At 44.6% G+C, this 25,753-nt stretch overlaps 1 protein-coding gene across 1 annotated transcript in view; it reads left to right on the forward strand.

Moving 5' to 3' along the window:
* hmcn2 (hemicentin 2) overlaps positions 1-25,009 on the forward strand; it is a 61,799-nt gene extending 36,790 nt beyond the window's left edge. The window contains exons 43-81 of the mRNA XM_064354367.1: positions 700-843; positions 1,456-1,615; positions 1,827-1,951; positions 2,058-2,241; positions 2,689-2,786; positions 2,989-3,267; positions 3,779-3,969; positions 4,617-4,698; positions 4,822-4,958; positions 5,128-5,269; positions 5,587-5,731; positions 6,509-6,636; positions 7,057-7,213; positions 7,429-7,550; positions 7,772-7,936; positions 8,405-8,512; positions 8,929-9,063; positions 9,208-9,342; positions 9,563-9,832; positions 10,583-10,773; positions 11,827-12,040; positions 12,780-12,914; positions 13,667-13,857; positions 14,903-14,984; positions 15,372-15,542; positions 15,731-15,883; positions 16,306-16,443; positions 16,589-16,710; positions 17,959-18,199; positions 18,340-18,399; positions 19,255-19,374; positions 19,925-20,059; positions 20,797-20,916; positions 21,264-21,389; positions 21,499-21,627; positions 22,002-22,313; positions 22,845-22,964; positions 23,062-23,188; positions 23,711-25,009. Of these exons, the coding sequence (XP_064210437.1) occupies positions 700-843; positions 1,456-1,615; positions 1,827-1,951; positions 2,058-2,241; positions 2,689-2,786; positions 2,989-3,267; positions 3,779-3,969; positions 4,617-4,698; positions 4,822-4,958; positions 5,128-5,269; positions 5,587-5,731; positions 6,509-6,636; positions 7,057-7,213; positions 7,429-7,550; positions 7,772-7,936; positions 8,405-8,512; positions 8,929-9,063; positions 9,208-9,342; positions 9,563-9,832; positions 10,583-10,773; positions 11,827-12,040; positions 12,780-12,914; positions 13,667-13,857; positions 14,903-14,984; positions 15,372-15,542; positions 15,731-15,883; positions 16,306-16,443; positions 16,589-16,710; positions 17,959-18,199; positions 18,340-18,399; positions 19,255-19,374; positions 19,925-20,059; positions 20,797-20,916; positions 21,264-21,389; positions 21,499-21,627; positions 22,002-22,313; positions 22,845-22,964; positions 23,062-23,188; positions 23,711-24,086 (6,170 nt within the window). The 3' untranslated portion in view covers positions 24,087-25,009. The remainder of the gene's footprint in view (positions 1-699; positions 844-1,455; positions 1,616-1,826; positions 1,952-2,057; positions 2,242-2,688; positions 2,787-2,988; positions 3,268-3,778; positions 3,970-4,616; positions 4,699-4,821; positions 4,959-5,127; positions 5,270-5,586; positions 5,732-6,508; positions 6,637-7,056; positions 7,214-7,428; positions 7,551-7,771; positions 7,937-8,404; positions 8,513-8,928; positions 9,064-9,207; positions 9,343-9,562; positions 9,833-10,582; positions 10,774-11,826; positions 12,041-12,779; positions 12,915-13,666; positions 13,858-14,902; positions 14,985-15,371; positions 15,543-15,730; positions 15,884-16,305; positions 16,444-16,588; positions 16,711-17,958; positions 18,200-18,339; positions 18,400-19,254; positions 19,375-19,924; positions 20,060-20,796; positions 20,917-21,263; positions 21,390-21,498; positions 21,628-22,001; positions 22,314-22,844; positions 22,965-23,061; positions 23,189-23,710) is intronic.
* Positions 25,010-25,753: the final 744 nt, after the last annotated feature.

Consider the following 25,753-nt stretch of genomic DNA (forward strand, 5'->3'; position numbering starts at 1 on the left):
AAAAAACTTCTATTAACATAACTATTAACTACTGAAAGTACTTTTGTGAAATCTGTAAACCTACATTAATCTATTGTGTCTTTGGAATCAGTTTACTTACTCAGTTATACAGTGGCTTGAATTATATGCCAACAACTGACAGTAAATGCATTGTGTCACTTATTTCAGAAGTGAGCATTACAGTAACTTCTTCAGAAATTTTTATCAGCACATTCCAATAACAGTTCCATGTTATTTGCCATAATCATTCTGAAAGTGTTTACATTGTGTTTGTCAGTAGGCTGCTACTAAAATTAAATTATTGCAAATTGTTGGTTTTGAATGCATATCTATTGACTGAATTTAAATGTATGAATATTAGCTGAAGTTGTGTGAATCAATGTTGGTACCAGTGCCTGTAAGGGTTCATTTGAATGCTCTTGGTGTTCTTTTGTGCTTGTTTCTGATGCACAGAGCAGTGTTCAGAGAACGTTTCTCCGGTGTCGGTGTCCACTTCCTTATAGTCTCTCATAGTGTTTAGTGATATTCTTGGACATTTCTGTCCATGTCTTTATTCTCTCTAATGCAAAACAGCACTGTTCAGTAGAAGTCTCTGTGATACTGATGGCTATCTTAATTGTTTTCAGTGCTCAGAGAGCAATGTTCAGGTTCTGTTTGTGTGATGTTGATGTCCACGTCTTTATTGTTACTGGCGCACAGAGAGTAGTGTTCAGTGGAAGTGGTCAGTGCGGGGCAGTAGGCTGGAACTCGGACCTCTTCAGCTCTCTCATGCCGGCACCTACACCTGTGTGGCCAAGAACAGCGAGGGAGAGATTCACAAGGACTACAGCCTCACAGTGCAGGGTAAAAACCAGCTTCCGTGTATCCAGTTCTACCAGTTTTGCCTGTGTGTTCACAACCAGGAATAACTGATCTATCTATCTGAATATTATCAAATAGATTAGATAGGCTATTGTATTTAGTAACAGCAATGGATTTCCTGTTTCTCAAACCTGTTCCCAGTCAAATTATATAAATATAAAATGGTGGAGCACAGAGCCAAATCAGGAAAAAAAAGCATGTCTTTGTCCCAATCATTATGGAGCTCACTGTAAAATCAATATGATATGGGTTGTCAGAAATGTCTTTGCTCTGAAAGAAGTATATGAGTAAAAAAAGAAAGATCATTCTGATTAAATGTGACACAACTTGGGGTGTCCATTTCAGAGCAGTATTCAGTTATCAGCTCAGTCAAACTTCATTAATTGAGATTTCAGAGCTCTGGTTCAGAATGATCACCAGAATATGCATCGCTCAAAAGAGGGCTTCAGAAAAACAGGCTTATACCAGGGCACCTCTTGTATGTTGAATGTGGGTGTGACTTTTTGGCTAGGGTTTGGACTATATCTTTGCATTAACCACTGTAGTCACCTCTGTGCTGGTCTGTACTGACATGTGCAACGCTCCACGTTCCAGTTTTGCCCACCATCCTGGACTCCGGCCAGCCCTCGGAGATCAGCGCTGCAGTGGGGGAGGAGCTGACCATGGAATGCCGGGTGACAGGGACCCCCAAGCCCCAGCTGAGCTGGCTGAAGAATGGGGCACCCCTGGACACCACCGACATGCAGAACTTACAGTGGGTGCCTACTTTTGTTCGGTTTTTCTGGGTTTTATGAGGGGGATGGGAGAAGAAAGGCAAGAAATTAAGAAATGGAGAAAAGGGAGAGGAGGCAGAGGGGGAGGGAGGGCACAGTCGAGGAGAGAGGAGAATGGGGGAGGTTCAGAATGTGTGTCGACCCGCGGACTTTGTGCCATGAACTTTGATACATTGTGCTTGTGTGCAACAGCTTGTCTCCTGATGGGGGCGCTCTGACGCTGCTGGGGCTGAGGCCCACCGACTCAGGGACATACACCTGCCTGGCGGTCAGTCCCGCTGGCCAGGAGAGCAAGATCTACACCCTGTCCGTGCTGGGTCAGTTTTACTCGCCTGCCCTTCCTGTCTGGGGAGAGGGGTGCATTTCCTGTGCTGAAAATGATTGGCCCAGTACTGACCCAGGCCATTTTTCCTCTTCTTTTAGTGCCCCCCTCTATTGGGGGTGATGTGGGCTCCCCACGGGAAGTGCAGGTAGCCCAGGACAGTGTGGTGACCCTGGAGTGCCTGGCAGCAGGATACCCCCCACCCCAGATCAGCTGGCTGTGGAACGGACGCCCCCTGCTCCTCTCCCCTCGAACCCGGCTCCTCTCTGCAGACGCTGTCCTCAGGTGAGGCCCTTACTCCTCCTCCTTCTCCTTATTCCTCTCCCTTTCCCCATCTCCTCCTCCTCTCCACTTCATTTCTCCCCATTTTCCATTTATCCTATATCTCTCACTCTTCACGCATTTACACTCTTGCCACCTTTTCTTCCCTTTTTCAACCATACTCTCTCTCTAGCTCTCCTTCCCCTTCTTCATATTCTTATCCTGCTCTTATTCTGCTCACTTCCTCCTCTTCCACCTACTCCTCCTCTTTCCCACTTCCTCTGTCCAGACACTGTCAGCTGGTGTGTCCTCTCCTCCTATATTTAATTGTCTCTAGATTGAATCCAGCTTTCCCTGCTCTTTTCTGTACTCCTTTGATAACATGAGAAAGTTTTGTGTCAATCTAGTAGTTTAGATGAGAGAGGAGGCGATTGGGGGGATACTTTACCATCTGTGTTCTGTGTTCCCAAGGATCTCACCGGTGCAGCTGTCAGACTCTGGGGTCTATACCTGCGTGGCCCGCAGTCGGGCAGGACTGGCAGAACTCAGCTACGATGTGCAGGTGCAAGGTACGGCCTAGCCTAGCTTATATCAAGGGACTCAAAACTGGATGGCAGTCTTTTTTCACCATTCAATTTCTGTTCTTCTTTTTCCTCACAAGTTAAAATTGCTGCATTATGCTGAGTTCTCTTTTTGCGGTAATGGAATTTCCCTGCTGGAGGCTAAGCTCTAAGGAAAGGGATTACAATCACAAATTTTTTGATGTGTTAGTGCCCCCAGGTGTGGATCATGTGGAGCCCACCGAGCATGTGACGGTGGTGCAGGGCTCGCTGGTGACGCTCACCTGCGAGGCCCGGGGGATCCCGCCGCCCTCGCTGTCCTGGCTCAAGGACGGCCAGCCGCTGTCCCTGCACCGCAACCTGCTGCTGGACGGGCACGAGACGCGGCTCCGGCTGCCGGACGTGAGCTCTGCTGACGCGGGCCAGTACAGCTGCGTCGCCAGCAACCAGGCGGGCAGCAGCACCAAGACCTTCAACCTCACTGTGCAGGGTGAGAAGGGCCGTCGCATGCACACCTTACACACACGGTGCTTCCAGATCACATTCCTGCTTCATACAGGCTACACGCAGGTAAACTCAGAAGTTTAATACGGCTGCATAGCCAATGCACAGCATCACCAAGACCTTCAACATGACTGTGCAGGGTGAGAAGGGCCGTCGCATGCACACACTGTACACATGGCATGTCCACGTCGCATTGCTGCTGTGAACTCAGCGTACATGCTACACGCAGGTACACAAATCACTGCGGTTGAAAAGCCAATGCACTGCAGCACCAAGACCTTCAATCTCACTGTCCTGGATGAGAAGGGCAATCACGTGGATATGCTAATCACACACTACACACAGGCCATACACACTCAAGCACAATATACACAGACATGCACACCGCAGTGCCTCACACATATCATCATATATAAGCAAATAAAACCAGAATGAGCTCCTGCAGTATTTACCTGGCATACCTACTGTATCTCTGCGATGTTTGTGCTTTAACACAGAGCCTCCGAAGATCTCTGGTTCTGGCTCCCCGGAGGAAGTGTCCATCGCCATAAACAGTCCCCTGGAGCTGGAGTGTGCTGCAGAAGGGGTCCCCCCTCCCACTCTGAGCTGGCTGAAGGACGGGCACCCACTGGAGGGGGACGCTGTGGTGCTGAGAAATGGGGGCTTGCTCAGGATTAGCAAGGTTCAGGTAGGCTTCCACCATGACCTCCATCCTGCCAGAATTAGCCAGCTATGGCTGGGCAATTCGCCTGGTAGCCTGGGAGACATGTGTAGCCAACTGTAGATGTGCACTTAACCCTTTGGTGATCTTTGGTAAGAAAAATGTATGTAACTCAGAGGCATGAAAAATAGTAAGATGATGTCACACTGTAAACTGTATTTGTAATGGGGAGTCATGTGGAGGGGTATGTGTGAGTAGTAGTAACCATGTCGCAATAATGGGTCTTACTTACTCCTAGAACAGGGGGTTTCAACCCTTTCTGATCCAGGGACCCCCATTCAGGCTCCAGGGGTGACCCCCATCACAAGATAAAAAAGGGTTACATCAAAAAAGTATATGTATATTTTGAAATATTTTTCAAAGTCTATATATAGTCATTGTATATCAAGTCTGGCCAGGGACCCCCTACAGTACCTTCAAGGACCCACTGTTGAAAACCCGGGCCCTAAACAAATACCAACTAATGAGGAGGGGAGAGAGTTCATTAGTACTAGTTTACCTGAGTATGCATTGCTGGCTTATTTCAGTGATGTATGCATCTCCAGTGTTGAGCCGTCCATTCCCTTAAACAAGACCACACCCATTCTGTAAACCTTTGTGTGTGACTGGGACAGGTAGAAGATGCAGGTCTCTATACCTGTCTGGCCAGCAGCCCTGCCGGGGAGGATGGGAGGAATCACTGGGTACAGGTTCAAGGTGAGGTACATTCATGTGTGCAAATAGAGTCTCTCTGTGGAACATTCCAGCAAAGTGATGCAGGCTTCCCAGTAGTGCATCCTGTCTCTAATGAAAGCCTGTCGCTTTTTCTCTCTTGTTCAGTTCCTCCAACACTGCTGGGCTCTGGAGACATCCGGACCATATCTGTCCCCACTAAGGGTCACCTGACACTGGAGTGCCAGGCCAACAGTGACCCTCCGCCTGTCATTGAGTGGCTCAAAGATGACGCCAAGCTGCAGGTCAGACAGAATGCAGTGGGTGGGGGGTCATGCAAATTAGCTGTGAATTCTTCAATAAGTAAATGAATCAATGACTGGTTGACTGAAGAATGATCAAATCCAATGTAGAAATGAAAGGCATGCTGTTTTGCATGTTCATGGCCCTCTGATCTTCTGATCTTCGATGCAGCTGGGTGGGCGTGTCCAGATTCTGGCAGGGGGGCAGTTCCTTGAAATTCAGGACGTGATGCCTGAGGACAGTGGCCTGTACAGCTGTGTGGTCAGCAACATAGCCGGCAGCAACAGCCTGTCCTTCACAGTGGATGTCCTCTGTGAGTATGTCTGTCCAACTGTCTGTCTCTCTGTCTCTCCATGAGTATTTGATTTGAGTACTTGTGGCTGACTATCTGTTTGAGACAATATTTCTGTCAATATATTTCTGACAAATATGGTGAGCAATCCACCGAAACTATCCCTGTGTTTCTTGTATTGGTGACTTACCACTGACCCATCTATCTATCTATCTATCTATCTATCTGGAAAGTCCCTGAAAGATACCTTCAGTGTAAATTGGATTTACCTGCTTCTTGCTGCGCCACATTTGTTTTAGCATTTCTTAGTCTGAATATCCTCTCCACTTCCTCTTCAGTGCCACCGATAATCAAGGCAGGCCCCTCAGTGGTCACAGTTCATGTCAATCAGGCTGCAGTGCTGCCCTGTGAAGCAGAGGGAACACCCACCCCATCTGTCATATGGAGAAAAGATGGCCTGCCATTGGTCCCCAACAACAGCAGGTGAGGAGAAGCAGTGCCTGCAAAGTTTTTGTACCATTCAGGTTTTTGTTTGACTGTTGTTTGAGGAAAAAACTTTTTTTTAAACTGCAGTTTTGAAACTTTTGGGTGTCCCTTTCCCATTCTAACCCTGTCTGTGTATTAATGTGTCCATTCCATTCCTTTTCATGGTCGTACTTTTTATGTAAATGTGCTTGTCAAGCACATTGACACTTTGATAAAGAAACACTATATTATGAAAAGCTATTATATTTTAGCAATATTGTTTGAAGATCTATTTGCAAAGTTCAAAGAAGTTTATTATTGTTTTTTTTTTTTTTTGCTGTGACTGGAGAAAGCAATTTATTGTGTTCCTCTGCTCTGAATTTTCATGATTACAAACCAGCCCTTAAACCCATCCACAGAACCTAGCCATTCCAAGACAAGCAATTGTCATTATGTTCTTCTCTAATTATAACAAAGGCCACTCACAATTTATTGCAATCGGGTAAAATATTGTTAAAAAGCCTTGTGTTGGCCAGCACCTCTACCTCTCTTGTCTTGCCTCTTCTTCCTCCTTATGCTGCGGGGATGGATAGAGTAGAGGAAAAGCTCTGAGAGTATGTTGTATAACGCTGTATCCTATCTTAAGTATCTTTGGACACTTTGCTCCTCGGTAAGCAGCAGCAGTAATGATGCTCTAGCACCAGAGGATGGACAGGGCTTCAGAGCGTTAGCTGCTATTGAGCGGCCTTGGTTTTAGCTCCACACCGGTTGAACATGTTGTTATGTGTGGGCCAGGTTCACCATCTTGGCTGAGGGCTCACTGCGCATCGGGTCTGCGCAGCTGTCTGACGCCGGACGGTACTACTGCACAGCCTCCAACCCAGCCGGCTCGGACCATCATGGGATGGATCTGCAAGTGTTTGGTACTGGCAACACTTTTTTTTGTTTCATAACTGTCAATGTTTTTCAGTTTTTCAATTGTTCCTTTGAATTTTCATCTGAAAGTTACTTTTTATGTGTTATTTTAGTTCTCTTTCTATATGGAAATTTTGTTAATATAGCAGTATTGTTACTTTTGTTACCTGTTACCAGTATTCACCGGTTTTAGCACCCAGCATAGTTTTAGGGTGAACATTGTCAGACCTGGACATTGTGAACAGTGTCTACTGGGGCTACAGTGTCAGACTCTACTCCAAATACCCCTTTTTTGTATGTTAAAATAAGTTGTATTGAATGGATGTAGCTCTTCCTGTAGAGCCTTTACAGCACAGCTTCTGAGCTCACTGTTCTTCTCTTCCTGCACCCTGCCCTCTCTCATTGCTCTCTCTCTTCTGTGGGTGTAGTGGGTCCATCTATCCGCCCCGGTCCCTTTAACATAACCATGACGACGGGGGTGCGAGCCATTCTGAGCTGTGAGACCACGGGTATCCCTACTCCCCAAGTGTCCTGGAAAAGGAATGGGACCCCCCTTGACCTCACAAAGGATCCTGGGGCCTACAGGTGCTTACACCCACCTCCAACTCCGTACACACACACACACACAAACACACACAGACTGTTCACAATGATATCAGCAGTATTTTTTGTATATCAACCAAATCACATATATGTTTTGGTTGATACACACATTTTATTTAGCCGAGTCACTTTCAGGGAACACAGCTGTTTTTGTATTTTGTTAGGAGTTTCATAATTTGTGTTTTTCTCCCTGAAAGGTTACTGTCTTCTGGCTCTCTGGTTATTACCTCCCCATCCAATGAAGACGAAGGATACTTTGAGTGCACATCAGCCAATGAGGTTGGAGAAGAGCGCAGGGTCATTGAGGTCATTCTGCAAGGTATCACCAGTTAACCTGTTCATTTAATATCTTTAGGATGTATCTGTATGTTGCTATTTAAGGATGTATTGCTCTCAGGCTAGGAGGTCCTTGAGAATAGTGTGCTTGCTGATGAATTCAATTAGTCATGGGTTCCTGATAGCTGTAGCAACGGAAGCCTGAACACAAAACACAAGAAATGAGTGTGGAATTTCTCCCTCCCTCTCTGTCTCTCCAACCAGTCCCCCCTTCTATTGAGGATGACATCACCACAGTCACCGCCATCAAGATGTCCCCTGTGATCCTCCCCTGCCACGTGCTGGGTCGCCCCGAGCCAAAAATCAGCTGGACCAAAAGTGGGGCGCAGCTGGGCTCTCGTGGAGGCAGCTATCGGGTCCTGCCCACTGGTAATACACAGCCCTTTAATGCCAGTGTACTTGTAGCACATTACCAAGGGCGAGTCTGTTAGCTTGCATGCTGTCTTTTGTCAGTGCAGTCACACTTTGTCAGCTATAGTAGCGATGTTCTTTTCTTTACACCTGCTTGTATTCCCATGTGACCTTATATGCATTCTTCTGTTATGAACAGGAGTTTGTAGCAGTGTGAAAGTAGGGATAGGTTGGTTTAAATTCTGTCAGAACTCTTCTGACTACCCCTACTGTAGTCCCACCCGGGCACACATATAAGGGTATAAGGATAGGGGCCCAAATCAAATTTTGTATAGGGCCACCAAAAGATTTGGGGCAGTACTGCCTTGCACTAGCACACCAGGTACCCATGGGATTCCAGTTGTTGTCTGTGAGAGATCCTCCAATCAGTGGCCTGCAGTGCTATCTGGCTGGTCAGGGTCAGTGATGCTGTGCTGTACTGTTCAGGTGTGCTGGAGATCACGAAGGCTGAACCCAGCCATGCAGGAAGGTACACCTGCTCTGCCCGCAACCCCGCTGGAGTCGCCTACAAACACATCACCCTCACCGTACAAGGTTCGCTGAAGGGCTGGGAGGTTGTGTGTGGTCTATGTGATTGACTTACACAGACAACTAATGAGGCTTAAGCAATTCTAGTGATATGGGAATACATAATGTATTGTATGTAGAGGGATTTTATAAAATAGTAAAACAAATGCCTAAGGCTATGATGATAATGATGTTGATAATGTTTCTGATGATCATTAACATGACTGTAATAATTATAACTGTTTAGCACCTTCCTTATAATATTGCACCTCAAAACACTTCACAGATTTGGCTAATAACGTACTGACTACATGCATTATGTTTTTAAAATAAAGCTTTTTTGAAGCTGTAGTGTAAACACGGTCATGTGGTCGAGTATTTGGTCTGTTTTATCTGTTTTTCTCTGTGATGTCCCATGATACCTTATGTTGTTTTGTTCTCAGAACCCCCAGAGGTGCGTCCCATGAAGGAGGAAGTGAAAGTGGTGTTGCATCATGGGATTATTCTGCCCTGCGACGTGCAGGGTTTCCCTAGACCTACCATCACCTGGCAACGGGAGGGTGTGCCGATAGCCACTGGTGAGAACTTGATTAGTGTGTTGATCTAATGCCTGTTTTGCCACCTGTTTTTCACATATTGTTCTTGCTTCTCAGTCATTACTGTGTTTTGGTGTACCATTCAGCTGTGGTTGTTTATTCTGACATTTGTCGGTTTTTGCACAGGTCACAGGCTGGCCATGCTACCGAGTGGTGCCCTGCAGTTCTCCCGCGTGACACTAGGGGATGCTGGTACTTACCAGTGCATGGCACAGAACGAGGCAGGCACAGCTGTGGGAAGGACACGGCTTGTCCTGCAAGGTACCCTTGTTGAGTTCATGGTTGAATAGCATCTTACACTTTGTACTGTGTGTGTGTGTGTGCATGTGTGGAACATGGTTATAAGGCTAGGACTATGACTAAGAGTCTTCTTCAGTGCAGACCTCTTTTATAATCTCTATTCAGTCTTTCTTCGGTTATACACACATAACTGAATTACTTGTCTCATCTTATTTCACACGCTGTGGCCAATTTACTGCAGTCCCTCCTGTGCTCACTGCCCCAAGCCTGGAGTACACGGCCGTGGTGGGCCAGCCAGTCAGCCTGCAGTGTGGGGCAGATGGGCAGCCCCAGCCAGAGGTGTCCTGGCAGAAGGACAGGCGGCCAGTGGCGGAGGGGGCACACCTGCGGGTCTTCTCCAATGGAACCCTCTGGATCGCCACCACACAACGCAGCGACGCCGGCCTCTACACCTGCTCAGCCAAAAACTATGCAGGCAGGGCCAGCCTGGACATCCGGCTCACTATTCAGAGTGAGTGCTCGATACTGGCCTAAAGGGCACCAGGGTTGTTTTTGAGCGGTTACGACAAAGGGGAAAGTGGTTGAATGTTTGATTTAAATAAGTTTTGTCACCTGAGATTTATTTACTGTGTGCATATGTGTGTGCATTTGTTTGTGCACATCATATTATTCTATAAGCCATGTTCTCTGAGGTTCAATTGGTAGTCCTTTGGTTGCTAGAAACAGGCGACTCCATTTGAAAGTACATGTTAACTTATTCTCCCCCAGTATGAAATTCCCACTCGCAAGTGTGATCCCGTCTCACCCCTGCAAAATTCCACTGTCAGCACTGGAGAATACGCACCAGCATGCGCATCACCCGAAATGTGTTCAGTCAGGCATGGTTTTCTGTACTCTGCAGTCCACAAGCTGAGCTTCTGCAGTTATAATACCAAATAATTGTGCACCTGATGCAGATGGTGCTGGAACAACTGATTGAGGCAGAATTTAACAATGTTAAAAAAAAGCAAATTAAATGCTGCTATAGCCAATTATGTAGTGGTTCACTAGACTTCTACAGTCTACTGTAGTTTATTCTGGATTTGGGCCCATCACCATAATATAAACAAGGCCCTCAATGAGATGAGAACAGCTGTAGTTGCCCCTCAAGTGGAAAAATATTGCATGCAATTTTAAAGATCGTGATTTAAGGTTGTGTGCTGTTCACAGCAGTATGGATAGACATAGATCCTCTTCTAACCCCTCCTTTTCCCTTCTGCAGTCCCACCCATGATTCCAGTTGGTCAGTCCGAGCTGTCAGTCATTCAGGGATTCCAGGCGCTGTTACCCTGTGCTGCCCAAGGACTACCCGAACCCAGGATTTCCTGGGAGAAGGATGGCATCAAGGTGGCAGGCCTTCTGGGAAAATTCACCGTTCTGCGATCTGGGGAGCTGATCATCGAGAGGGCAGAGGTCAGAGGTCAACCTGTGTAACTGTGGGTGGAGTCACAGATTCCCTGTGCTGCCCAGATGGTCATCTCCATATTCTCTGTATGGAACGTTCTGTCTCTGCTATTTTGAAGCTCAAAATCTCCATATTTGCTGGCTAATTACAAATACTAATCAAGGGGGCTTGAATGAAGACAGAATATTCATAGCCAGCATAGCAACACTGATGTTAGACCCTTAGAGCTACAGGGCATGGTATTATTATTTTCATGTTAAGTTCAGTTAATTCACGAATGCAAACCTGCTGAATCATCTAATTGTTCAATGAACTTTAGTTTTCCAGGACAAATGTTGGTCCATACCTGGTAGTGAATTATTGAAGGACTGCAGGAGTTGATCTGGCTTTTATATAGAACATCTGTGAGAGTGACAATTGTAATGAACCAGTGTTTGTTGCACTCTTCAATTCCTGTGATTGACACTCATTATAGTAGGGCTGCATGTGATTTTCATATCTCTATGTATTTGCTGAGGCTAAGAGCATTGGCACCATGAATACATATAAATGTAAATACAGCAGCATTCCTCAGTGGAATTGTTCTTATGTAGTTCTTAGGTCAGTACCAATGGCAATCAATACAGATGTGCTATAATTACTGTATTGACTGTGCTGGACCAGGTCATGCATGCCCCACGGCTCTAGCTTCTACTCTATTTTCTCACTGTGCTGTTCGGTCTCCCTGAATGCTTTCATGCATATCCAACATCAAACATGTCATTGAGCAGAAAATGAACATGTGAAAGAATAGTATTTTAAATGTTCATAATTTGAAACCCTTGTATAACGTAGTGTGCTGCAATTATTTGGGAACATGACAAAGCCAAAATGATACTGGTTAAAATCTGAGGTGAAGCATTGTTCTATTTGTTCAAGGTAGATTACAGCTTCTTTTGTAATTCTACCTGTATGCATTTCCTGATTTGTGACATGTAACTATTGTTAATCACCCCGATTAAGCGTGCTCCTGCTAAGCCAAACATACAATGATGCTATTGTCTCTGCCGTTCCCCTGGCAGCCAGGTGATGCAGGTGTGTTCACCTGTGTGGCTGTGAATGCCGCCGGCACCGCCCGGCAGGAGATCCGCCTGTCCGTCAACATGCGGCCCGCCTTCAAGGAGCTGCCGGGCGACGTGACACTGAACACGGGCCAGCGCCTCTCCCTGTCCTGCCACGCCCAGGGCATGCCCATCCCGACCATCTCCTGGACCGTGAATAACAGCCCCTTCTCTGGTACAACATAGCACACCCAACACACTCTGTCAGGAGTACTAATACTGGGCATATGTCATCCCTTGTCGTTTGAATAGCTTAAAGTTTTTCAAAGATGTTTCTTACCTTAAACACAATAGTAGTTATTATCTCTGTGATAATAATACAGTACAATACAATAACATAATGCAGTACAATAATAACTGATGAATGCAATTATTTTTGTCTAAATGGCTGGGTGCTCTGTCATAATTTGGAAGAATGTAGTTAGTCCATTAAGTGGGGGATATTCTTATGATTTCTTATGCAGATTTATATTTTATTTTCCTCCAAGTAGATTTTCTTTCCTAAGCTATTACAGATGATTTGAGCATAAATTGCATAGTAATGACATAAATGTACTACAAAAAGCCAGTAGACAAAACATTGTTGAAAATTACAAAATAAAATGTTTATGGCAAATAGTATGTGACGTCTGCTGAAAACAGGTACCTGCAGTACACCAACATCCAGACAGAGCGGTATCATTACAAAGAATAATTTAATGAAGGGTCCAGGTCAGAAGTCCAAAAGTCTGGGTCAAACGTTGTGTAAGAGCATCTGCTAAGTGCCTGTAATGTAATGTGAAAGAAGTGCTTTGGACTTATTGTCGTATTGCTGTGGTATTGAGGTCAGAAAATGGATGGGCGTGTACACAGCAGAGCAGCTAAATGTTTCCCCTGTCGATTTTCTGAGCGTGGTGACCTCTTGCTTCTCCCAGGTCCCAGAGTGGATGAAGCAGGCAGGAGCTTGCTGGTCATCGAGAACGTGTCCGTGAGCGACGCGGGCACCTACGTGTGCAAGGCAGACAACAGCGTGGGCACCATCCGGGCTCTCTCATTCGTCCGTGTCAGAGGTAGACCCTCGTCTGTGGGGAAAGTGGCAGAGGTGGAAGTTAGGAGGAGAAGGTGGTGATAAAACAGCATTGCTGTGGCCAGTGGCCACCCTCTAACTTTGTGCTATTTAATAAAAAGACAAATCTGACCGTCATGTACTAAACGGTGTGTTTAAGTTTGGCCTTACAACATAGCTTGGTCCTGTTGGGATGCATGGAATGCTGGGTTTTTCTTAACCTTAAAATCTACAACCAATTTAGACCCAAGAAACCAGGTTGAGTGATGAATTGATTTAGCTGATCAATTAATCACTGACTTTAAAAGACAGATTTCAATGTGGGTGCAGCTAATGCTGCTGCCATTTTGTGAACTTTTGGGCTTATACATTTATTTTTATTTTATGTGATTGCTATGCACTCCTACAATTTAATGACCCATATTATTTTTATTTGTACTGTATTTGGATATGAACCCTAGAAGAGAAGGTAAATTAAACTAATGGGTTTCTAAATGAACAAATAATTAAATTAAGTACTGACTAATAAAAAAAACCAGCATATCCTTTAGTACACCAGGATCAGGGTTGCGAACCCCTGATTTACAGGATAATACACTTTATGTGCATTTAATTTACTTAGGATTTTTACAATGACAAATAAACAGAATAAGTAATATAATTTACTAAGTGACTTAACTATGTTTCATTAACAAGTTGTTTGAGGAGGAGAAACAAAAAGTTATGTTTTGGTGTCTGTACCCTGTCCCCCTCCAGAACCCCCAGTCATCAGTGGTGAGGCCCACAGCTCCCAAACAGTGCCTCAGGGTGCCACGGCCCTGCTGGACTGCTCAGTCAGGGGTGACCCCGCCCCTTCACTGCGCTGGCTGCGGGACGGGCGGCCCCTGCTCAGCACCCTGCGTCTGCACCCCATGCACAACGGCTCCCTGGCCATCTACGGCGTAACGGTAAACACACAGTTTGCATGACCTTTGACCCCCCTTATAGCCTTTAACCTGACGCCACCAATGGCTGGACTCAATTCATATGGTTGATGCACTGAAATGGGTCGACTCTTTAACAAGACAAGAGTCTAGCGTGACCTCCAAGTGCTGAGACGATGGAACTACTGGTTACAGAGGTCAGGAATTTAATCACATAAACCAGTATGTGCAATCATTATGTAAATTGTAGTATATATTTATAGATATAAATGTATTCTATGATCTTTCTTTACTTTGTTTACCCTCAAAAAAAAAAGCTTGACAAGACTCAGAAGTTTCAGGGCTTTGAAGTTCACTATTTTTGGCCAGGGCACTTGGCTCCAATGTGCACAGAAAAACTTTTGAAAGGAGGAAGTTTACTGGAACATTCTGTGATTGCTGCTGAAGTTCCCCAAGGCCCAGGGAAATCAGATTCTGGTTTAGACTGAGTGGCTAATGGAATTAGTGTCTCGAGAGTGATGTTCTTTGGGCTCCCGGCCTGGAATCCGAGTGGCTGGGCTGTAATGCTGTTACAGCTGTAATTGACAGCGTGACTGTATCCCTGTGGCAGGGCCGCTGGCGGCAGGAAGCAGCAGTCTTTTATGTCATTTGTTTTTTGTATCCTTCAATATAATGGCAGTTATTGTAAACAACAGATGTTTTTTTTAAATGTATTTCCATATTATGCTTTTACACTAGCATCAAGGACAAAATCCACTCTGGAATCTTTCCAGTGCTTTAAGAGGATTAGTCCACTAATTCATAAAACTATTGTATTTCCATTGTGGGCTGTAAGGAGCTGGTCCATTAACTGGACAATTGAAGAGTTGGTTCCCAGAGTAAGGCAGGCTGCTATAGCACCCTTAGCAAGGTGCTAAATTTCCTCAGTAATTTCCAGTATATCAATTTACTTGTGGATAATACATGGATTATGCATATTCAAAAATTAAATGTAAGTGGTACTGTGTGCAGTATATGGGACATGCTATGGTAATGCTCCTGGCTGTTTATGCTCGTGTTTGCATTTCAGAGTGGGGATTCAGGGGAGTACCGCTGTGTTGCAGAGAGCGATGCTGGAATGGCAGAGAGGACCGTCGCTCTGAAAGTGCAGAGTGGGTGACTCATTATCAATTTCTCACTTCTCATATATTATTAATATAGCATCTGGCCCATATCTAGCTCTACGCGGCAGTACATTTCCATTTGCTAAAAACGTTATTACTGGTTGCTGCGTACTTGCTACATCTTTATTAGGGCCACCAAACAGCACCACATGCATGCCCATGCCATACTGTATTTGCAGGATTTTGATGTTATTATTGCATTTGCTAATTCTATTTATTAGCTGCGTACAAACATCATGCTCAATACTATAAGTGGGTATACGGGAGTAACAATATGTTTACATGCTATGAAGATGTCAATGCAAATTTAGAAAAGGTAATGTCTAAATTTCTAAAATCAATTGTCTCATTAACTGTTTTTGTCTGTTGGTTCAGTCCCTGGAGGGTTTTCTAGCTGGGGAAATTGGGGCCCATGTAGTGTCACATGTGGGCAGGGGGTCCAAGAACGAATCCGATTGTGCAACAATCCTGTTCCGGCCAATGGCGGGAGACCATGTGAGGGACAAAGCACGGATTCCAGGAGCTGTCACTCCAAACTTTGTCCAGGTAGTCTTTAAATCCAAGATTACGTTCATGTTCCTCTGTCTTAACAGCCATCCAGTTTATCACAGAGAAATGGGACTTGGGTGATATGGGTGATATGCTTGAACATGTCCAGAGCAGGGCATCTTTTCTTCCTCAAGTTTCTCTACTCTGACATCACCTCTGTCCCTTTCCTGATTGGTGGCTCCAAGGAGAGGTCCCTCGGCGTGCACGGGGCAGCCTCATAGGTATGGTGAATGAGGAGGAGTTTGGCGTGGCTTTCCTGGAGGCCAACATCACGGACGACTTAGAGCAGGGCACCAGCAAGCTGGAGGCCCATGTCAATGACATCCCAGCCAGTGTGGGTGAGTGCACTCATATGAGAGGGAGAGCGGGGATGCTACCAAATAGGTCTGGTGGAATGGTTTAGGTACTGTATTTGGGCAAAGGGGTGGGAAGGGGGGTCATAGGTGTAAATCCTACATACTCTTTAGACCCAAGAAAGCAGATGACATGAATTTACTTTTTAACAGAAAAAACCTCAGCAGACCCTGTGTCTCACTGGGACCAGGGTCAGTGAGACCTGCTTTATCTCAATGGCTCCAGCTGTTCAGGCATAGAGCTCCGAGATGCTGAACAATATTGCCACCATAGATACAATATATCACCCTAGTTTAAGGGCATCTACCATACAGTACATTAGTAATGGTAGCATACATAAGGAGGGGTGATGTTGGGGTTGTGCTTGGAGTTAGAGGTGATCTGAACCTTCCGGGCTGTGCCTCAGGTCCGTTGCTGCGTGTGCTGCTGTCTGTTTTCGCTCCCATCTACTGGACCACCGTTCTGCAGACTGGCGGTACCAGGAACGGCTACTCACTGACCCAGGGTCAGTTCAGACAGGAGTCTCAGCTGGAGTTTGAGACAGGTGAGGATGGCTGTAGAACGACAGAACCTCATTCCCTTGAGATAAATTGGGAAACTTTGAATAAATAACTTAGTTTGTGTGTCTGCTAGGAGTTGTTTATTTCAGAGAGCGGGACATGGTGTTGTAACTTTATTTTTGTAACTAGGGGAGATCCTACGATTGACCCATGTGGCTCGAGGTCTGGACGCAGATGGAGTTCTCCTGGTCGACATTGTCATCAATGGCTTTGTCCCCCAAATCCTGTCCGGATCTCACATTAGCCTGCAGGTCAGTACAGGGTCAAGTCTCATTGCTGTTTTACTTTGTAAAACGTCTGGGGTCCAGCCAACATTGCGGCACCTGGCTGGATCCAGAATCCACTTCACTGAGCATGGGAAACATTGACTAAATGACTGCCCAACTATTTGATTGACCTCTCAAAGAGCTTTAGTTCTTGCAGTACTACATTACATAATCAGATGTCGATGAGTGCCCTGAGGCATGGCCCTCATCAACCATCAAATTGGTCCACTCTGACCATCCCCCTTCCCTGACTCTATGCCCTGCTCCTTCTCATCACTTCTAAACCACTCAAAATGCTAATATCCATGGAATACCACTGCTATATATGCACATTTACCCTTTGGACTAAATGTGTTTATTCTGTACATTTTGAAATGTGTGTTTTTATGTTTCATATTGTAAATTATATATGTATGTGTAATTCTTGTCTATTGAGGTAGTCTATTTCTGCTGTCAGGCCCACTCTACTGGATCAAATTCCTGGTATATATGAATGTACTTGCCAATAAAAGTGATTTTAATTCTGATTCTTATTGTGATGGACCCCAAACTGAAACCTCAGGAGCAAGCCTTATGTCTGATTTGAATGCCAGATTTAAAGTGATTTCAGCAGCCCCGAGACCACCTTTCATACCATTATAGAATATGACCTAGTTTCTAGAGATAAAAGATTTAAAGATCCTGTGCAATTACAATTAAAGTTTCCATTACGTTGGAAGATAAAGCTATATTCTTACTTATTATTCATGAAGTAAAGCAGTAAGATTTCCTTTTCGTTGTTGTTAAATATGCCATTTCTAAACATGAGTGCTGAATGTCTGACACAGCACATTCATCCTGTATATGGATATGGATTTTATCTTCAGGTCGTCTCCGGATTGGCCAACCACTAAAAGGTTGCACGGCTGAAAAATGTAAATGCCATGTTAATCAAGAAATAACCATGGTCTTCAAATGACCAATACCAAATCATCTTGTGACAGGCAGTATTTGTAGAAAAAAAACTTATATAAAATGTCGACTTTGACAAGGTTTAATTATCAAAGTATTTGGTTTATTCAGTCCTTTTTGAGTAACTATTAAAAGATTGCTATTTTGATTGGACCTGGTCTTTAGAAGAGATAAATGTCTCTATAATTTCTTGAGCCAAAGTTTAAGACAAAGATTGAGGCCTAGACTTTAAAGTGCACATGCTCTGGAGAGGATTTCTGACCTCAGTTTGTCCTCTTTCAGGAGTTTGATGAATCCTATGTGCAGACCGGCCCAGGGCAGTTGTACGCATGGTCCTCCCAGACCCACCAGCAGGGCGGCGCTCCTCTTTTGCTGCGCTGCAACCACTCACTGGTGTACGAGGGGAGTCAGGGCCGCCAGGGCCCCCTGCTGCAGCTCCTGAGGGTCTCGAACATCAATGGGGCCTATAGCCGGTTTACCTTGAGTCTGGACTTCCAGCTTACTGTGTCCCTCCTCATTCCTGGTGAGTGCCAAACTGCTAAATACATGTTTGTGGTTAACAGGCAGTGATTGCAATTACTGCTAGATCAAGCTTTTTGTTTTTTTCTTGCCTGTCTTTTAGTGTTGAATATTAACCTTTGACCTTTACACCTATACTCTTAGATGGTGAAGGAGAAACCTGTCCTCAAGGCTTCATCCTGGATGCAACCTCATACTGTGCTGGTAAGCCATGTCTGCCAATGGTGATTTTAAATTCATGAGTCATCCTATTAAATGAGATTAAGTCAAAAGCCCAAACAACTAAATTCTTTGTGAAATATTTTCCCATTTTTTAATGGACCAGGCCCATGTTCAGCTTTATAAATCAAAAAATGCTTCTTCAGTCATAAATTATTTAGAACATTCTATTCAATAAAATGGCATAGAATAAGATAAATAAGATTGTGGTTCATTAGAAAATGCACCCATCAAGCTTTGTATCCCAAACGGAGCCCAAAACACCAGCTGTTATGACCGAGAGGCTGCAATCTAATATGCCACTCAGACCAACATTCTGCTCCGTAAATGAGCACATCATCCACAGTGACTCTGCACAAATCGTATGATTACTTGATTTGCCAAAGATATTTGGAAACACAAATCCGTTTAGATTTAGAGATAGATGGCAGGAATTCATGTAAAGCGGTGGCCCAGTTACCTCTTGGACACGATGCAGTGTTTCCTCGCCATATTCAATAAGCTCGGACAACACGAGCACTACTGTAGAAAGTGATTATCTTAATTTCATTTACAGCCTAGCACTTTTCTGATGCTGGCTAATGTCTTCCGGCCTCAGTCCACAAAGCTCAGCCTCACTCACTCATGCTCACAAATGTGCGAATTCTGTTGATCATTGGTGAATAAGTAGTTTTCTAGTTCAATATATTATAAGTTTAATGTGTTGAAACTAAACAGTATTGCAACTTCTAACAACATTCTCCTTGTATTTGCTCCTGTTTGTTTATATGTGTATATGTGTATAATGTGTGTGTGTGTGCATGTGTGCGTGTGCGTGTGGCTGTCTGTCCTTTCTCTCAGATGAGGACGAGTGCGCTGTCCAATCCCCTTGCTCTCACTCCTGTAATAATGTCATGGGCGGATTTTCCTGTGCCTGTCCATCCGGTTTCAGCATCTCCCCGCACTCCAACACCTGCCAAGGTGAGCCGCTCGGAGCACTGGTGCACAAGCAGCTATGACATACATGGGTTTGCAATGGTACTCTGAACAATAAACAAGCGAGGTAGGCATCTTTAACTGACAATCATCCTGTACCTTTTTTTAAGGTGACAATAAATCACTTTCATTATTAATTTGATTGGGGTTATATCAAAATATGCAGAATATATAAATTTTTATCTCAGCTGCTACCACTGATGTTTGAGCTCTTGCTGGGATTTGATCTTGTTTCACATCTGAGATGTTATGACCATCTTGTTTAGGCTTTCGTTAACCTAAACAAAAAAGTGATTGTCGTCATGCCTAAATGATTCTGACATCACAGGTGCATTCATAGAAATGTATAAGCTGTATCTAGTTGTGCGAAAATCAATGCAAACACACCTGCAGTGTTGAACTAGGTTTGAGATGAATATGTTTATTCTTGAGAGCTTTTAAATGGAGTAAAATGACTAGTATTTATTAGTAAAAAGACTAAACCTGAGTTCCCATGGGATGCATGACAGGACATGTGTGTGACCTCTCCCTTCAGATATCGACGAGTGTGCTCAGGGCTCACACAGGTGCCACTACAATCAACAGTGTGTGAACACTCTGGGAACGTATCGATGCCAGGCCCAGTGTGGGCCAGGATTCAAGCCCAGTGCTTTGGGAACCAGCTGCGAGGGTATGTGTGCTATATGGGAGAATTTGAGAAAAAAGAACAAACTTTATAAGATATATAAAAATGACAGTACTGAGAGTAATAAGGCTGAATATTGTAATATGTATGCTTATGTTAAAAAAGACCTAAAGGTAGCAAAAAGGCTCTTTGAAAGGCAAATTGCCCAATATGCAAAAAGTAATTAAATAATCATATAATCTCTTCAAGCTTAGTAAAAGGAGTCTTTGGGTTGAGTTGTCAGTAGAACAAGGGGGCATAAATGGAAATCAGCTTAAGGTAATGTCTGCACAGACATCAGGAAATATGTCTTCACATAGAGAGTAGTCTGTGTGGAATAGCTTGCCTGGTCATGTAGTTGAGGCAGAAACTCTTGGGGGTTTCAAGACCAGGCTTGATACAGTGCTAGATACTATCTAGTTAGTACCCTTTAGTGTGTTAGTATGTTATGACCAGACAGCAGGAATGGGTCGATGGACGAGCTCTCCCACTGCCTGATTTATGGTTTTGGGTTCATTATTGATTCTCCATTTTCAAAGCTTATCAAATGAAGACAAATGGAAAAACAGGGAACAGTCTGTTTCAAAAGTGACATCGTTTTTCACTCACAGTTGAAACACAACATTAATTTTAATTAGGAGTTACATTAGAGTTGCTGTTCTAGTGAGGTTGATCTCTGACCTCTGTCTGTGACTGAAACGTGTGCGTGTGCATTTGTGTGTGTGTGTGTGTCTGTGTTTCAGATGTGGATGAGTGCCAGGAGTCCTCCCTGTCACCATGCCATCAGCAGTGCATGAACACCCTGGGTTCCTTCCGCTGTGCCTGTCACCCAGGGTACCAGTTGTCCGGTGTCCGCTGCTTAGGTCAGTAACATTGCAGCATGTTAGCAGTTACTTTTGCTATGAGCTAAGGTACTGATTAAGGGGCTATCTGTGCTACCCAAGGTAGAACATTCTGAAACAAGGAGAAAAGTGCATTTGGAATAAGTTGTCATTTGTACCAGCCTCGTTTGGACTGATATGATATCATCCCTGTCTTATTGACAACATAATGTGACCTGTGCAGTTTATAGAGAGACATTTGAGAGAAGAATCAGTAAAAAAAAAAAAAGATCAAGTGAGTCTCAGAGAAATAAGTTAGAGGTTAGAGGCTCCTTTGTCCTTCTGCTGGATTGCTGAAGGTGAATCTCTTTGTGCTTCCATACATTTAGACATCAATGAGTGCACGAGGAAAGTGTGCCCGGCCCACCAGGAGTGCCGCAACACAGAGGGCGGGTACCAGTGCTTCGACAGTTGTCCAGCTGGCATGACCAAATCGGAGAGCGGGGCTTGCGTAGGTAAGAGGACCCCAGCGGCCAATCGGGGAAGCCCTGTCATTGATACGACACGTGTGTGCGGTGTGATGTCACGCCAGGTTTGAACGCCCACTCTGCCTGCGTGTCACAGATGTGGACGAGTGCCAGGACGGAAGTCACATGTGCCGCTACAGCCAGATCTGCCAGAACACTGTGGGCGGGTACGGCTGTGTGTGCCCCCGAGGATACAGGTCACAGGGCGTGGGGCGGCCATGCCTGGGTAAGCAAAATTCTGTTTTACATTACATTACAGGCATTTAGCAGACACTCTTATCCAGAGCGACTTACATTGTATCCAATTATACAGCTGGATATATACTGGAGCAATGCAGGCTAAGTACTTCCCTCAAGGGTACAACGGCAATGTCCTACCTGCGACCTTTAGGTTACAAGACCAACTCCTTAGCCATTATAATACACTGCCGCCTACGCTGCCGTTTTAGTTTGTGCTACTGTCTTTTCTTCATTTTCTCATTTGTCAATTTTATTATAGATTAGTTAAACAGAAGAAAGCTATTTGAAAGGTTTGTCTGGGAAGGTGGAGGGAGAGGAGGACTTGGTATGATTTATGAGTCTCAATGGCCTCTTTTTCAGACATTGACGAGTGCACACAGGTGCCCAGCCCCTGCGCCCACAAATGCCGCAATGTGCCTGGCAGCTTCCGCTGCACGTGCCCGCCGGGCACCACGTTGCTGGGCGACGGGCGTTCCTGTGCCGGGCTGGAGAGGGGGCAGGCCCCCGCCAACGGCACGCGGATCTTGGCGAGGCTGCGGCCGCAGCTGGTCTCCACGCTGGGCCGGCCGGTGCTCTCCCGCCTCTCCGTCCAGCCCCAGCAGCAAGGCCTCTCACACGGCAGCCGGAACGGCTGTCCGCTGGGCTACAGCCGCAGGGACGGCGCGTGCGTGGGTGGGTACTGGACCAGGAAACAGCGCGCTCACTGACTCAGCTCTGTGACCAGTGATGGAAAAGGTCAGGCGAGGCAGCATTTCAAAAACAAAGACTTCAGTTGTCGTCATACGCTTTGACTGTTTGATTGTATAAAGCGTACATGCACAAAAGAGCCATGTTCAGTGTTGGCCCTCATTCAGTACAACTTGTGTTGTTTTGTTCCTTACATCAGTGCTTCCCAACCTTTTCCTTCTGCTGCACACTTTCCGAAGTTGAGCCCATGTTGCTCTGTCCTACAGTGACTGATTCTGTGACCTCTCATTATATCTCTTTGCATGCATTCTCTCTCTCGGGAATTCAAATAAAATTCAAATCAAAATGCTTTATAGCAAAGGTATTTAATTAGGTAAATATCAAAGTGTAACGCTCTAAATGTAAACATTAAAACTTACATCATCAGTAAACACATGGTTAGGAAAACCGATGGAAAACAAAATGAATAGTAATAACAATGTTATTAATCTTCTTGCTGTCTTTCTCTCTGTGCAGATGTAGATGAGTGTCTGCTGAGGAAACCCTGCCAGCACGAGTGTCGGAACACAGTGGGCAGTTTCCAGTGCCTGTGTCCCCCAGGTTACCAGCTCTTACCCAATGGGAGGAGCTGCAAAGGTGAGTGTGGCTGGCTGCCCCAATGTGCTTAGAGCAAAATTCCTGGTCTGCGATCACGTCAAATGCGATGCACATTTCTTCCATCTTCCTTCTTCAGATATCGATGAGTGCACGGAGCAGGGCATCCAGTGTGGCCCCAACCAGATGTGCTTCAACACTCGTGGAGGGTACCAGTGCCTGGACACGCCCTGTCCTACCTCGTACCAGAGAGGGGGTAGTCCTGGGTAAGAAGCAAGTGTGTGTGAGGGAAAAGCTCAGCCAGGCCATGAACTATAGGTAACAGGAAACCTGTTTTTGGCTATGGTTGTACACTGGAAAGCGGATACACACCACTTGCAGTGCTGGTGGCTGGATGATTTCTGCAGTTGGTACAAGCACACAGCAGCATACAAAGTTGACAGTACAATATGTCACATGATCAGTACATACTGGATAGCTTTTAAGGTTTATAGGTTGGCTTGGCTAGCTAACTAAACAAGCAAATGAAATCCACACACAAATACAGAACTGAGTTTAAGAGTCGTAAGGACTGGTGTTAAGTCACATTAATTAGCCAATCAGCAAATTACCAGTGTGTGCGAAGTGTTCTTCATTGTCAAAAATAATAGTCATTGAAAATATTATGATGCAAGGAAAAAACTGAGAAAAATGCAAACAGCCAACAACAAATTAGACTCTTCTCACACTCATGGAATTTGGTCTGCCTCCCCTACTGACTCACAACTTTATCTCCCCCTATTTGGCAGAACCTGTTACAGACCCTGCTCTCTAGACTGCGCATCTGGGGGGTCCCCCCTCGTGCTGCAGTACAAGCTGCTGACCCTCCCCTTGGGCATCCCAGCCAATCACAACGTGGTGCGCCTGTCCGCATTCTCCGAGGCTGGGGTCCTGCAGGACCGCACGGCTTTCACCATCCTGGAGCAGGGCGGGGACACACCTGACGGGCAATGGTTCGCCATCCGGGATGAGGCCGGGCGGGGCATCATCTTCACGGTGCGGCCGCTGGACCGGCCAGGCCTGGTGCGCCTCCGAGTTCAAGCCACCACCCTCTCCGCTCAGGGCCACGTCACGTATCAGAGCATCTTCATCATCTACATTTCTATCTCCAGCTATCCCTACTGATCGCAAGGGCTGAATCACACTGTATCCATGACTACCACTCCCCTCCCCCACAAACAAATTAAAAGAGGGATTACATGCCACTTGACAGCAGCTACTTCACATATTCCTGTTTGCTGTGTTTCAGATGCTAGGGCTTAAGCCAGGAACGTACTGCCCACAATAAAAATAAAAACAAAAATAGGTCAAGTTCAGCCTTATAGGAGAGTAACATGAATGGACAGGAGTCTACAAAGAATGGTATGCATGGTTCAAATATAATTGAAACTGCTGGACCACAGTTTTCATTTTGTATCGCAAATCCCAATAATAAAAATGTTTTGTGTTCTTAAGAATATGATGACATTATTAATAAGAGTTGTTTTAATTATATATAACTGAAATGTACATCCTAGCTCACACATAATGTTGTTAATGTCAGGTAAAGTTATGAAAATGTTGAGAGACAATGCAAGAGTGTTATGTGTTAACTTGGATACTTCTTTATTTGTTAGGTTTTATAATTTGTGCTTTGTGTTGTGGGATCAAGATTAATTAAAGTGCTATAATACTGAATGTATTTATGTAATTCAACATTGCAGATTTATGGAGAGGTATATTACAGCATAAGGAAAGTTCCACTCATGAACTATTAGTGTTATATTCTCCCAGAAATAAAATGGATGAGTTTTATGTTTTAGTTTTTTTAATTGAACAATATTTTATCAGTATTGCCTTAGCTGAAGCTGTCATTAAATATTTTGTTTGATATACTATGAGATGTCCATCATGTAAAAGACACAATTTTGCCATTTTTCCCCGTACAAAGATGTAAAGTGAGTTTCAGTTCCAATAGCATTTTGACTGTATTAGTTCTACCTCTTGGACTGAATTCACACATTTGTATTTCAAAATGCATTTTTGACTATTAAATCCCTTTATTTTTACACGCTGTTATTGTATTGTCAATCATAAGATGTGTTGTGTTAGTACAGCAATAACTAAAACAACACAGGACAGAATTGTATTGAGACTATACCACCTTGATTAATAGGACAATGTCATAAAATTACACGTGCACACTTATAATGACTATTATTTCATATTTGGTTTCAGATCCATCCATCCAACCATCCATTATCTAAACCACATATTCTGGGTAAGGGTTGTGGGGGGGCTGGAGCCTATCCCAGCATGCACTGGGTGAGAGGCAGGAATACACCCTGGACTGGTATGGTTTCAGATCTTTAGATAAAATGTAATATTAGATAATGGGAAACTGAGTAAACACAAGATACATTTTTTTAATTCTTATTTCATTTAAATGAAAAAACGTTATCAAACACCCATATCCTTCATGTGAAGAAATAATTCCCACCTTAGTTACTCAATCAACCAATTAATCAAATTTAATTGATAATTAAATTCAGCGGAACATAGGCTTGATTGCAGTCATCCCAGTTGAATCTAAACCTCACTCGTACTGAACCTTACCATCAGAGTAAAGTAGTCAACACAAAGTTTATACAAGCGCACTGCCACAATAAAAGCAAATTCCAGAAGAGATGAGAGGAAAAAGGCATTTTTAAGGCTTTGGGACTCCACCGAATTACAGTGAGAGCCATTATCTTTAAATGGAAAACACATGGAATAGTGGTCAATCTTCCCATAAGTGGCTGGTCTACCAAAAT

The sequence above is a fragment of the Anguilla rostrata genome, chromosome 10 (assembly GCF_018555375.3).
Source record: "Anguilla rostrata isolate EN2019 chromosome 10, ASM1855537v3, whole genome shotgun sequence".
In the NCBI taxonomy this organism is placed as follows: Eukaryota; Metazoa; Chordata; class Actinopteri; order Anguilliformes; family Anguillidae; genus Anguilla; species Anguilla rostrata.